The sequence below is a fragment of the Stegodyphus dumicola genome, chromosome 3 (assembly GCF_044657685.1).
Source record: "Stegodyphus dumicola isolate Sdum_Otavi_A_Nest chromosome 3, ASM4465768v1".
NCBI classification, from domain to species: Eukaryota; Metazoa; Arthropoda; class Arachnida; order Araneae; family Eresidae; genus Stegodyphus; species Stegodyphus dumicola.
The window spans coordinates 116473296-116489138 of NC_140770.1; the positions used below are offsets into that span (position 1 = coordinate 116473296).

General features: G+C 30.6%; 1 protein-coding gene across 2 annotated transcripts in view; it reads right to left on the reverse strand.

Moving 5' to 3' along the window:
* The window catches only part of spg (dedicator of cytokinesis spg), a 267982-nt gene that overhangs the window by 48760 nt on the left and 203379 nt on the right, over nucleotides 1-15843 (reverse strand). For both annotated transcript variants that reach the window (XM_035372971.2, XM_085813220.1), the window contains 2 exons: nucleotides 15200-15301; nucleotides 11478-11538 (listed from right to left, as the gene is read on the reverse strand). In XM_035372971.2, the coding sequence (XP_035228862.2) occupies nucleotides 11478-11538; nucleotides 15200-15301 (163 nt within the window). The remainder of the gene's footprint in view (nucleotides 1-11477; nucleotides 11539-15199; nucleotides 15302-15843) is intronic.

Below are 15843 nucleotides of genomic sequence, written 5' to 3' on the forward strand. Positions count from 1 at the left end.
CAGACTAAAGGTATCAACAATGTAATGGAATCACACAGGGAAGTTTAAAATTCCAAATGATTTTGATTTATAATAATGCATATAAGATATTACAAAGAATAGAGCTATGACAGCTCTCCAAGTCTGATGGCTCAGTTTAGTTGCAATACTTATTTTGGAAAACAAAATGCATTTGTTTCCTTTTTAACTTGACTTCAACCTTTGATCGTTTCACAAAATTATGTCTGAAATGACAGAAATTTGTTAATCACCTTTATTTACTAAAGAATAAAAAAATGATCTCCGATTTCATCTAGATTAAATATAATCAAAAACCTTTCACTTGATCTTAATTTCTTTTTTAAATTTCAAATTTGCATTGCTTTGGTACATCATAAAGGACATGTGTCAACAATTATCCAAAACGGAATCAGAGCTATAAAAGCTTCATCTGAGACTTGCATTCATGTCCAGCATTCACTGCTATTGAACAAGAGTCTAGTCCAGAACTGACTATGTTAAACATCATAAAAAAACCCTTGCATTTAAATTCTCAAACCTCCTTTCACAATCTTCTAATTTAAACATTTAAAAAAAATCTTCCCATTCTAAATACCAAGTCAGTAATTATTATTTCTAATGTTAATTCAGTTAATTCATCAGAGGAACAAATGATAAGTCTCAAATATGATTTTAACTTCTCACAAACCTCAAAGCCTTTGATTCCAAAGATTTTATATCCTATTAAAAAAGCTTTCATATTCAGTAAAGTTTCAAATACAGAGAAAGAAATGATTCAGCACCCTATCTCCCATACTGTGAAATTTAGCAGTTCACCAGAGGAAGGGGATCCCAGACCTGGTATGCATGAGGCAGCCATAACACGGTTTATAAATACCCCAACCTCCAGATGTGATCTGAGGAAGAGCCACCTCCCTTGTTCAGTCCAGAGGGATTTTGAATGTTACATTCGCAAAGTAAATGAACTCAAGCACAGTGGTTGATGGCTAGCATCCACTGACAATAAACAAGGTCACAAGGTTGACATCGTCCATCCCTCAGTATTGACCAAGGAGAGTCCATCCCCCTTAGACAGCCTGCAATATCAAATCATGTAATGTCCTCACAACCAAGGGGCAGACAAGACAGTACCAGTATGGTCTCTCCCAAATGTGAAATTTAAGAATAGACCTTTGATCTTTAGCACAGAAAAAGTTACACTATGCAAAATTCTTTCTGACCAAGACATTATCATTTCAAAGGCCAACAAAGGCGGCTAGATATGCATCATGGCAAAAACACTTACACTGATGCTGCTGCTAAACTCTTAAACAAAGGGCGATATAATATGGTCCCTACTGAGGCTTTATTTTTGAACCCCTCAAAAATTAAAACTGCAATTAAATCTTGGCAGATCCTTGCCACACACTTAAAAAAAACTGCTTATCCCATCTGTTGCAAATTGTGCCAGATTATATGCTTTACCCAAAATTTACAGAAGTGGCATTTCATCCCACTCTATTGTATCAAATTTAAGCACTGCCTTGTACCTGTTAGGTAATAAAATTTTTAACTTTCCTGTGTGGTTCTGTTATGTTGATGATACTTTTACCACATTTAAAGATGATTTAAATGAAATTCTTTCAATAACAAATTCTACTGATCCTGCTATTCAGTTCACCTTTTGAATTTGAGACATCTAATTTCCTTCAGTTCCTCGATTCCTTGTTACGAAATGTACAGGCGCGGTAGGATGGCTTCCCTGCAAAGCAAATGTGAAATTTTAGGGTTGCCATAAAACAGCAAGTGAAGGCAGGGTTGCCACATTTGGCAAGAAATCGTCCATTTGGCAACAAAATTGGCGATGTACCATGGACGGATGGAGAACCTTCTGGAAAGAATTCTTACCGGTTTAGACCAGAATGTTCTCGAACACAAGCCAAAAGCTATATAAACCCTGCTGGTCTGCAGTCAGTTAGTGTGTGTGCCTTGCGAGCTGATAGTCAGTCATTGAGCAAGTGTCTTGAAGTCTAGTGCCAAGTTGGTCGTCAAGTGCATCGAGAGAGTCTTTTAGTGCATCGCGAATTAGTGCATCATTGAGTTTTGTCTTAGACTGTGCTGAGTCGAGAGCTATACTCTTATGTATCATCGAGTGCATCGCAAGGAGAGTCTCGAGAGTACGTGGAGTTCCAAGAATGACCAAACAGAGTCGGAAGCTGTACTCTGTGCTTTGCAGTGAAGCTATCTCCACCGTTATTGCCTGACAGTGTGAAGGCTGTATTGCTGATTGTTCCAGTGTGTTTATAGTAGATTTCGACAACTGTAAAAGTGTTATTGGATTATTGTCCTGATTAATATTGGCTAAATAAAGTGTGTTTTGATACTTTATCCAGTGTCGTTGTTATTCACTCCAAATCTACGAACCCTGTACGAATGTGAAGAAAGAAAATAACATAACAACTAGTGTCAGGAAGAGAAAAACGTAACAATATCCTGGTCACATGCAACATTTCCAACTTAAGAACTACTCTTTGTTGTAAGCCTTCTTCTATTTGCCTTCCATCCCATTTCAAATCGTGCGATATTTACTAAACAGAAGTTAGTTTCATTTTATTCCTTCGTTTTCTGTACACTTCCATGTTTGCTCCTCCAAATCAGCTCTTCATCAAGGACTAAATTACTCAGAAGCAGTTGCTATTGACTTTAACCTAAAATTAAAAATGAAACCTAAAATTAAAAATAAAGTGGCTAAAAAATTCTCATCTCAACACATCAAAAAGGCAACTCAGATTTTAAGAGATTATAAGAATTTTTGTTGTCATTTCTTTCTTTTCATCACTTAGCTATAAAATTGCACTATTTTATGCAAATTCAACTTTCAGATGCCTTTCTCTCCTGTCAATAAAATTTGCAGAGTACTTCATTCCAGTACTTAAGTACTTCATTCCAGATATGAACTCCATGGAGTACATATAGTATTTTTTGCCAGTGTGGTGTAATTAACATTGGTCAAACTAAGAGAGACTTAAAAGTTCATGTTAAGGAACATGAGGCATATCTTAGGAAAAAAGAAACACATAAATCTGCTATTGCCCACCACTGTTGGTCAGAAAATCACACTTTTCATTTTTCTTCAGCCAAAATTATTCAGATAACATCTTCCACTGGTGAACTGAAATTTTCACAGGTGTTTCACATCCATAAAAATATTATGTGTCAGATGACTTCCTTGTATGGAATATTAAAATATATACATTCTTTTTTTTTTTTTTTTTCATTTAAACTTATTTTTTCGAATTTCATTAGATACATTTCTCATTCAGTTAATTTAGTTCTCACTTTACAAGGCAAAAATATATAAAACCTCAAAATATCTTCATTAAAAATTTAAAAATATAAAACACCAGATACAGTTAAAACAATTTTTAAAAAAATTTTACAGCTAAAATTATAGCTTCTATGAAAAAACAAGCAATTCAGAAAGTGGGCAAGAAGGCAGATTTTTCAGTGCATATGAAACTGAAAGTTTATTTTTGGTCCCACTCGGCAAAAAGACACAGAAAGTTGAGAAACTGACTTAATTCACTATTTTGCTAAGTTTCAAATGCAAATTAACTAAAGGCATAAAAACCCTAGATTCTCAAAACGGGCAATAACGCCCCCTTGTGGGCATTTGAGACTTTAAGGGGGCAGTAGAAAACGCAGAGAAATATTAGGGGGCGTTGAGGTGGCACAGAAGGGCATGGGCAGATTACAAAAGTACTATCTATTAAAAAAAAAAAAAAAAAAAAAAGATGCTAATCATGAACTAACTAAAGTAAACTTTAATAATGGGGTGCAAGTTCAACTTTCCTACTCTTCTATGCATTGCATATGTAATTTATCTAGGGTTAAGAAAAGTGAACTAACTAAAGGTCAATTTTTCTCCTTTCCCCCCTCCCCCCAAATGGAAATTATGTTGGAGGAGCTTGCAAACTTGGAATTGTTTGATAACATTTTCGTAATTGTAGGGTTTGTGGAGGTTGTAGCATAAGAAGATGAGAAACAATTACTTTTTTGTAACAATAAAGAATTATACTTAGTTTAATGTTGTGTCTGATGAGTTCCTTTATACTCAGGAGTAGTGAGAATTAATAAACTATAGCATAATTTTTGTTACTGTACCTGGAATACACACTAATATCTTTACAAATGTATGATTGTAGTTTAAGCAATTATACATCACAAGAGGAGATACTAACCATAACCTAATAAACCTAACTTTATTCATAAAGCTAACCTAATAACCTAACTTTATTTATAAAGCTAACTAAGTATATAGGAAAGGTTATTTTATGGCCACTGATAGACATTATTAATGATTTATATAAAATTCTGCCTTTTAAAAAATAAACCAATAGATTTTGTTTAAATATTTACTTTTTTAGTTGTTTATAAATATTTGAGGGGGTAGGAAAACTGAACTAACACCAATATTGGTTAATATTTGTTATTGTATTTTTTTAATCATTAGATCATTTTAATAAAATACACCCAAATAAGAAAGACAAAGATGTGACATATTTTCAGACATGAAAAGAAAATGAAACTCAGCCGACAAAACGTTTTTCCTCAGCTTCTATGCAAGACGATGACAGACTTCCAGCTTCATACAATATCTCATTGTTGATGGCTAAAATAGGCAAATCACATTCTATTAGGAATTATTTTACTTTACCAACAGTAAAAGAAGTAATAACCACTGCTCAAGTAGCACAGCAACATCATGACGACATTGCAAACTCATCGCGGATGTCGTTGAAATATGTTGTCTTTAAGACGCCCAAATGTCCGCGAAACTCCACTGTTTTGCAACCGTTGCAAAGATCTCTTTATTAAGTTTTTGCAGATGAGGTTTTTGTTGCACAGACGTCATTATTGCATCCTTCATAGGTTATATTTTGGTTGTGAAAGCATCGTATCACAATGTCTTAATGATACCTAAATGTTCGCAGAATTCGACCTTTTTGCAACATTTGTGAAAACGTAGTCATTATGTCCTTGTGTTACATATTGATTTATGCAGAAAAATAAGCTTAATAATTAATATATTTTTCTTCCTTTTTTTAATTTTGTATTCCTTGTAATTTTCTAAACTTTATATATTTTATCATTTCCTGAAAACCAGAATACAATTTTTTCTCTTTAGAATAAATATGCATAACTAATAATAGCCTTAATTAATTTCAGTACTTCAAACTATATTTTTTAAATAACTTAAATTCCAAGTTATGATTATTTAAGATTTCATCATTTTTTTTCTTAATCCTTTATTATGTAAGTGAGAGTAATTGTGAAAGTGGTTATTATAAATATATAACAATAATACAGTACAAAGTCCGTAATCCGGATTCGTTGGGACTCCTCAAGGTAACATAATCAGTATTTTACATGAACTCAAATATAAATTTATTTGCGTTTCATATTAAAAAGTATAACCACTAACTTCAATACCTCCAAGATATGCAAATGAAAGACTGTATAAAGTAGTTAATAAAAGTGATCAAAAATATTTCATACAAGAATATGCCTAAAGCTAATAACCAAAAAAAATTCTCATGTTAATATCTAAAATGAATTAATAACCTAACAAACAGCATACATGACAGCACTATTTAAGAAAAACATAAACTAGCAGTGTTTGAAAGTATAAGTAGAAGAAGGAAGGTAACAGAACTAAAATTTCCAATTAATAAAAAAATATTTGTATTTTTTAAATAGTATGAAATTAAAAGAGAAATAATTATGAATTGCAGTATTTCCTAGTAATGCTGATGTTTTTTAACAACATTTCTTTCGATCATATGTTAATGTACTTACTTATTTTTAGTTTCTACATTTTAGAATAACAGTAGATTACAATGATTATTTCATGCACTTTTTATAATCAATAACTTTCCTTTTGTTACTGTACAGAAATAATTGAAATAATATAGTACAGTCAAAAGTCATTAATTCGGACCTTAAAGCTACAAACTTTCTGCGCATGCATTGCGTTGGCATATGCGCGTAAGAACTTTACAGCTGCGAATATGCATGTGCACATGTGCATAATACGTTTACGCATGCGCGTTTAATGTATAATGGATGGTATAAGCTAAGCTAAAATTATCTAATTCAGTTAATGTTGCAGATTGCGTTGTTCCTTAATCTTCGAATTGGATCCGGCTTATTATTTTCTGCAGACTGTTAGAGCAATTTTATAAAAGTAAGCTTGAACTTTCGATTATGTCAAATAGAATTTTCGATATACATTTACTAATATGTAAAGGATCTACAAAGCGAAAGTATGTTTTGAAGTCCATTAAACAAAAAGTGGAATTGCTGCAAAAAATGGATAAAGGCATATCCTTCGTTCCTCTAACCATTCCGAAATATGTTTATCAATTTCACGCTGCTCTACGGCGGGGGGGGGGGGGGAGGGGAGGCCACAGCGCGCAATGAATTGGAAGTTGATCTATCAGCACTATCCTTATCTTCAGGGCAGATGTTTTTATTTTATTTGGCTTTTAATTCCTTACTAAATGTAGTATTTCATCTCGATGTACTCCGGATTTCATATGATTTCAATCAAATTCCTCGTCTGATAGTGAAGAAAGTGACACAGAGGTTATTGAAAACGAAAAAATTTCGATTGACAAATTAGTCTGTATTCTCGACACAGCACAGTGGAACTTTGTAACTGAACAAGAAATTATGCCTGTTTATAGAATTAAAGAGAAAGTATTATCACATAAAACAAAGCAACTTAAACAACTTACATTGAAAGAAATGTTTAATAAAGTAAACAAATAAATATTAAGCTTTTTTTTTTTTTGTAAATTTTGATACCCTTTAGATCATAATTGTTCTTTAATTCATAAATTACGGTTTCATATTTTTAATTTTATAATTTCTGCATGCCATCTTACCAGATTTAAACTGATGATCTATAATCCGGAATCGCCAAAGTCGCGACGAGTCCGGATTAATGACTTTTGACTGTATATGATAGTAAGCTAAGTAGGTTAAAGTAAGCTCTTCGTTAAATAGCCCACGCTGAAACTCTTTGTTTCTTTTTATTAAGAATTTTTTTTTGTTATCACAAGCACATAAATAGTAAGAGAAGAAAATAGAATATACTTAATAAAAAATAAAATCTAATTTCCCACATTCATTTATTGAGATAATCTAATAAACATACATAACAGATATAGAATATACTTAAATTTAATAAAAAATAAAACCTAATTTCCAACATTCATTTATTCAGATAATCTAATAAACATCCATAACGGTAATATTTAAAAAAAAAAAGCGAATTACACAGTATTTGGAAGAAAAGATACCAAACGAAAAGTAATAAAACTGCAATTTGTAATCCATAAAAAATATTTAGTGTTTTTTAATATTATACAATTAAATATCACATAATTATAAATTACAATATTTCATAGTAATGCTAATGTTTCCAAAACACTAATTTTTCAATCATACATTTCATACACTTTAAAATCATTAACCTTTTCTGCATACTATAGAATATGCATTAATTTTAATGTATTGGTTCTTGTTATTACATATATCTAATTCATCTTCAGCAGTCATATTAAGTACTGGTACCAGTCCAATAATTTCTTTGTATTTTGAAACTACTGAACGTACCATAACAGCTTGAATTGTTGTTGCTTCTGCATTGATTGTATTTTCAGCAAAACCAGAAAATGCCTTACCGTTGCACGTTATTTTTGGTTTCATATGAATTAATTCTGAGCACCAACACAATAATCAATAATATGAATCATATATGATACAGCACTTAGGACGTTATAACCAAATCCTTATATCCAAATATTTCACCACTGGAACCACTGATCATTGGACAACACCATATAAGTTTAATCACCGGAAACACATAAATCACCATAACAGAACACTATTTCACTGTATGGACGATTTTAGTACGTTGTATCCGATATTTTCTTTAAAGGATGTATCCAAAATTCTGTCGTCTTGTAAAGCAGATATTCACAAACAAAATAAGCAGAAATTCAGTATTACCATGATGATTTCTCCTCAATTCAAAATAAATTCCCATCATTATATTCTTGTACATCATTCTCTTGCTGTATTGAAGCTCTACAGTATTTAATTCCGACAGTCAATTACAAAACCATGAAGAAAATATTCCTGAAAAAAAGATGGAGTTATTGCGTAGTTAACTTGCTCAAATTTGGCAGCTAGCCAAAGCATGCAAGCCTCGAGCTCAGATGTTCGTTTATATAATCATCTAGTAAATAATACACATGGAATGTCAATCGGTCGAACAGCAATTCTGTGTAACTTTTCAGCGATTTATACGATTGCATTACACCTTTCAACAGTTCTGATAATTTAATAGAGTCTTTTTTAAATGGCCTAGAAGAATTATTTCAACTGAATAGAATTACGAATAATGTTCACAAGATTATATTTACAAAAAAATATTTATCAGGCTTGCTAAAACATTTGTCAATGTCACCAAATCTCGAGTGTACCGTATACTAGGATTAAACCAAGCATTTTTGAAAGCATGGAGATGGACAAAAACGTAAAAAAATAACAAACAGTTCATCAGAATTTTTATAGGTAATGAATTTCGTATTTTTGTTCACAGTTTCTCCAATTTTGATGTCAACATTTATTAGTAATTTATCAAAGCCATTAATTCTATCGTTTTCCATGAGAAGTGTTAATATTTCTTTCTCTTTTTTAATTAATTTTTCCATTCAGTTTCTCCTCACTGTCGGTGAGATTTCCGTCATATATATTGGACAGCCGTTAAATATGCATGGATATGCATTGTCTTTAAACATTGGACATTTTCCCGAAATTCTTAAAATTGCCCCATTTTATCCATGAATACATCTTCACGCACAATCATACATTCACGAAAATTGTACTTTTTGCACTGTATGCGATAAAATGTTTCATATTATGTCAGCGTATTAATTCAAATAAATTCATCCTTACTTCAGAAATAATAAATAAAGTCATATTTCAGCAGTGAAATAACTGCTAACATGTGATTTGCATTGATTTCGGAAATATGATTTTTTTTAAAATATATAAAACGCATAACTTAATAACTTACTTTATAGATTTTTTCATTTTTAAATATTTTGCTATAATATTTATAAAAAAATATTTTAAGTATTAATTATTTTAACAAAATTTTAAACAATAATTTAACATGTATTTTTAGTACTAACTAAATTTAATAAATCAAAAGTATTTATATTAAATTTATATTTCCTTAGATGAATCTAACTTAAATTAATATATTTATATGAAATAAAGTAATGAAACATAGCAAAATAAGTCTTATGCAGACTTGAAAGGGCAGATTTACTCTCTTTTCATTCTAAAAGTAACGCTGATGAACTATGAAAAAAATGCTAAAACAACCACGTCTAAAAGCGGTCATATCATGATGCTTCAATGGAGTCGACGAATCGCCAAGATGCAACGGCAAATATTTTGCGTCTTCACAACGTTGCAAAGACGTAGTAAAAGTTACCACGACCACTTGCACGTATGCAACATTTCAAACGAGTTTGCAATGTCTTTGCAATGTCGTGTGCTACTTGGGTGTGCTCCATAAACTGCCTACGGATATTATCCGAAAAACTCCTTTGAGCAATAGTTCTATACTAAGACGAATTGATGAGATGGCTAAAATCATCGTCTGCAAACTTTTCAATTTTCAATTCAGCTGGATGAGTCCACTTTAACAACCACTAAAGCATTGTTATTGTCATACATGAGTTTTATCAAAGATGAAGAAATATGCCAAGAACTATTGTTTACTACCAATTTGGAAACAGACACAAAAAGAGAAACCACATTCAATACAGTGGAAAAATTTTGTAATGAAAAAGAAATTCCTTTCAATAATATTTTGCCAGTTGCTACAGATGGCACACCAACTATGACAGGGCACCATAAAGGTTTTGTAGCATGCTTAAAAAATAAAATACCTGACATGCTTGTTGTGCATTGTGTAATTCAATACCAGCATTTGGTTGTGAAAAATCTGAGTGAACGTCTCCATACATCATTGTAATATGTTATCAGAGCAGCTAATAAAATCAGAAGTAACTCAATGACAGATTATCAGTCAACTTTACATTGCCAATGATGAAGATTCAACCGATTGCTGCTTCACACAGAGGTGTGCTTGCTGTCAAAAGGAACTTGTACATCTTGTTTTACAATCTGTTTGGGTCTGTGACAGAGTTCCTACGAAACAAAGACACGGAACTGCATGACAACCTCATCTTATCAAAGAACGATATTGCATACTTGGCAGACCTGTTTAAATTGTTTAATGATGTCAGTTTCCAACTTCAAGGTGATGCCTTAAACTTGATTAAGACAAAAAATAGTATTGCTGCTTTCATGTAAAAACTGCTATTATAGAAAGAAACATTGACAGATGCAAATTCAATAACTTCCCAAATTTATCAGCAGTATAATTCAAGCACGACAACTTGCTTGTTTACTGTCAACACTTGGAAAACCTCCACAGTGATTTCAAGGATTGATTCCAGGACATTCTAAACATGGATATACCGGATTGGATTTTAATTCCCTTTTTCAAATGTCAACACAGTAGGATCATCCCAGTTAGAAGAACTAATAGAACTGACAACAAATAAAGAATTAAAAATTAAATTCAAGAACGGCTACAAAGAATTTTGGCTGCAGAAGTCGATTTTCCAACTATAGACAGGATTTTGGTCGATTATTCAACAAATTCTGATAGCATTCACATCTTCCTATTTAGCTGAATATAGATTTAGAGCTGTAGCAATGTTGGTAACTAGAAAAAGAAATTGGCTTCATGTTACTGAACACAGCGACTTATAGTTGCTTTTAAATAAAACAGAGCTCAATAGTAAGAAACTCCTTAAAATGCATCAAATTCAACCTTCTCATTAGATAAGTAATAAATTCAGTGTCTTTTGAATGTTAATAAAAATACTTTTTAATATAGTTAAGTATGCGTTTCAATCATCTTCATTGAAACAGTCTTCTTTAAACTCAGAATAAGGATAGGGTCATAGCCTATCTTACAACTATGGCATAAAAATTGGGGGGAAGGGGCTTTAGGAAAAAAAACTCTCAAAGTGAGTGGTGGGCAAAATAAAGTTGAGAACCTTTACCTTAACCAGAAGATAAGAACAACATAATTCACAAAATTTCAGTACAAATATTTTTAAAGCACAAAATGCACAATTTATCAACATATAAGAATAAAAAAACTGAGTTCACGGAGACGAGTAATAGAGTGGGTATATATATTTATATACTTTTGGTGTGGCCAATTGCAACCAAAATGGAGGTGCAGAACTAGATGTTATAGCAGTTCTAGCACAACTACAGGTTATAGCAATTATATAATTATTAAAATAAAAAACTGAATGAGAAAATCATACCAGCAGATTAACTGTACAGCTCATTCTTTTGTCTCTATTTTCTTCTCCCTCCATCACATTTCTAGCATATAAAGTAATGAATAATTACATATGGAAGTAACAAGGAATAAAAAGACATTTTGTAACATTTGTTCATGAGATAATAGCAAAACTAACAAAAAAAGTTTTTGTACACATCTACAAATAATACGGGTGGCAAGCTTATTTTTGATATATCACATCATTATAGCACCAGTTGGTTGCATTTTATATTAAAAGAATGAATTTAAATAAATAAATAACACATAAATGCAATACAGCAATTTGCTGTAGTTATCGAAAACAAATGTTCCTAGGGGTCAGGTTAATATTCATGATTTATTTCACACATTGAGTTTTGACAGCAATTAAACATTAATCCATTTACATTTAAGTTTGGAAAATAAGTTTTAACTTTTTCAGTACAAATATAAAATAAAAAAATCTAATGAATTGTTTTTAAATCATATTTCTAGGAAGATTTTTAAATATTGGGAATAACTTTTTAATGACTATGAAAAAACATTTCAAACCAAATGAATTATCTGAAAGGATGATACAAAAAAAATTTCTTCTGTTTATTAACAGCAAATTCTATTTTTGTAGGCACACTATTAAAACTCCAGCTTAATAATGCTATGGAAATAAGTTTCAAGAAGAAAAAATAAATAAAACTTATATTTTTTAACCAATAAATTAGTACTTTTTATCATCAGTTATCATAAAAATATTCATGTATTTAATTTCCAATATAATAATAGCTTATAATATATATGATGATAAATATGTACTGGAATTCAAATTGAAGGACTGAATACTGGATTCAAATTCAATACTGGAAGCATAAAATTTTAAGATATTCCACTTTCTGGCTAGCCGAATCTCAGATACTTGGGCTTTTATTGTAATAATTTTAGAGCAGTACTGCTTTTTAAAGTAAACAATTTATAGTATGCTAGCTTTCATAGGAAGGGAAGACATGATTATCTAATGAATAATTCACTGAAATGTATGGAAGAACATATACTTAAAACAGAAAAGATTACAAATTGGTGTCAAATTGGTTAATTGACAATCAGCATAACTTCACAGTGTGCTTTAACTAAAGGGAACTAAGCAATTTTGGCAGGACAGTCCCGCTTTTTGGAAGACTGTCCCAAGTCCCACTGATTTTTAAAAATGTCTCGCCTTTTAGAAAACACCTGCATTTCTTATTTTAAATGTACTGTAAAAATATATTACTAACTATTTATTATAGTAAAAATAAATAAATAAAATACATAAATAATAATAATAAAAAAGCACATAAAATGCATGCAGAGTAAACTAAATTAGGCGACGTAACAAGTTAGATTTACTCGGTGCTGTTCGATCATTGTCGTTACGTCTTGTCAAGGAATATGTATTGTTAACGGAGGAACAGATAGAATTAGCTGAAGGGCTATTTGCTTTCCACACCTTAAACCACAATCAAAGTTTCAGATCAATTGATTGTATGTTGTAAATGATCAAAATATTGTACGACAAAAAATCTGCATGTGCAAGGACAAAAAACGAAGCAATTATTTGTAATGTTTTTTCACTATATTCGTGTTCACAATTGCAGAAAGAATTATATAAATGCAAATATATATCCATATATTATGATGCTTCCAACCACAAAGATTTAAAATTATTTCCCACAATTGTTAGACTTTTTGATCCAGAAACAGGAATTAAAATTAGAATATTAGATTTTATTTCATTGCCGGGAGAAACTTCACAAATAATTTTTGATTCAATAAGTACTATTTAAAAAAAAAAGAATAATTTGAACAATAAAATTATTGCCTATTGTGAGGATAACACTAACGCAAATTTTGATGGGAAAAACTAGAAGAGACAACAATAACGTGTTTACAAAACATTTGAACCAAAAAATTATTAGAGTAGGCTGTCCAGCACACATTCTACACAATACTATTCAAACAGCATCTGACTTTCTTCCAGTGGATCTTGAAAATATTATTGCAAAAATTTATTCGTATTTTTATATATATACTGTGCGTGTTGAAAGTTTGAAGGATTTTTGTAAAAGCGCAGAAATCGAATATAAAAGAATTGGGTGACATTAAAAAAGGAGATTTTATGGGAATATGTGGAAAAATCTTTTTAATATAATAATAACCATTTTTCAAGAAATAATATTTGCGAAAATGATCTTTTTGATGAGGTGTCATTGGTAAAAAGATATGTTACTGAAAAAAAAATTAAACGTTGAATGTCTGAAAATGTGGAAACGGACAAAAAATTAACGGAGTTATTCCTTCTTTTTAAACAGAATAATATTCCTTATGAAAATATTTTGAAAACTGTAGAACACGCGCTTTCCCTTACAGGAACAAATGCAGCAACAGAATGTGTTTTTTCTAGTATCAATAAAATATGGACAATTGAAAAAACACAGTTGAACATTAAAACTTTAAAATCTGTATTAAGGGTAAAATATAAGACCAATTCATGTGAGAAATTTCACGACATTTTAATAAATGATCAGAATCTATTGCAAAGTATTCATGCAGATAAAAAATATGACCATGAAAGAAAATCTTAATTTTTTTTAAATAAAATTTTAAATTAATTAAACATAGTATTCAAATTATAGATTTTTATAAATATTTTTATAGTTACCAATAGTTAATAATAAATATATTTTTGTATATTTATAGACAAGTATATGAATGTATACAATAAAATAATTTTTTTTTTAATTATTGGTCTGCTTTCATAACTAAATTACAATTCTCATTTCATTCCATTTGTCCCGCTTTGTCTCAATGAAAATGTGGTCACTTTAGCTTAAACAAAAACAAAACAAAAATGACTATAACACATCATTAAAAAATATCTGTCAAAAATATAAAAACAGGTAGAAGGGACAAAAATATGCAGATTTTGCAATGGAATGTGTGTGCAAGAAAATGACATACTGAGGTCATACAGAGAAATCATCACTTTTTGTGCAGATTTTGAGTGGTGTACATGGCTGCATGCAGGGCTCAGTGACATGCACTTTATCTAGGGGATTGCAGACAGAAATGGGGCTGCTCAAATAAGGTACTTGTTGTAATTTGTTTATACAGTTAAATGTACCTCCTTCAAGTAGCTGCTCCATTTTTAATAACAGCCCCATTTATAAGATGAATGGGGGCATAGCCAGCTTCCTGTTTGTAAAGTGAAGCAGATCACTCAAAATCTGAAAGGGAATAACAATACAGCAGAATGCTCTTATTTACCACTCAAGAGCTTATTGTACGACCTCAATGTGCTATTTCAACACACATATTCCATTAAAAAAATCTGCTTATTTCATTCCCCTCTACCTGCCTTTATAATTTGGCTAGATATTTTTAAAACAGTCAGTAAATTAGAAGGCAAAAAAAGGTAGAAGGATTAATCTTTCCATTACTTAAAAGTTCATTTGTATAAAAAAGATTCATTCTTAAAATCAACAAATAAGCAAAACTGCAGAACAATAGATAATTCCTTATCGATATTAAAAAATCATGCAGGAATCTCATAATGCCTTTAATTTTCAAATTAATGACTATAAAGTATTGTTTCATTAGCATTTAAAAGGTTAAATATAAAATCCAAGCACTTATTTCAAGACTACAAATAATGATTGCAAACACATATATTTTTTAATAGGAATATGTTCTTACCTATAATCAAGTAATCTCTCCAAAAGTCTAGTAATTGAATTGATAAAAGCAACTCCATTTTCTTTCCAAATAGGATCACTAGTTCTAACTTTTTCTAAAAGACTGTAAAATATATATTGTATGTATATATATATGCGCGTGTGTGTACACATGAATTTCCATAACATAAAATAAGTAATTCTAAAATTTAAAATTCTCTTTTTGTATCTTAATCATTAGACCTTCAAATACATTATATACTCTGCCACCCACTTAACAGACCCATAGACTTTACCAATATCAGCTTCTTTTTACGCAAAAACAGATTTAAAAATTCTTTGCATTGCATCCCCCCTCGTAAGTCTTTCATAGTAATAAACCATATTTTAACATTAATGTTGTCAGAATAAGCTTAACTGCTTCTTTTAGTATTATTAACAATCAACCACAGATAGCCATTAATTCAAGCATACATTAAAAAGATAATCTTAAAAATTAATAATTAACTTAAGCTATAGGTTGTATTGATTTGCATTAATTAGTCAAAGTATAATAAAATGAAAAAGTTGCACTATAAAATATCAAAAAGGATTCAAAAGGATTCTCATTTTCCTTCACAAAATTTCAGCAATATATGTGCAATATCATTTCTTTAAATGATTACT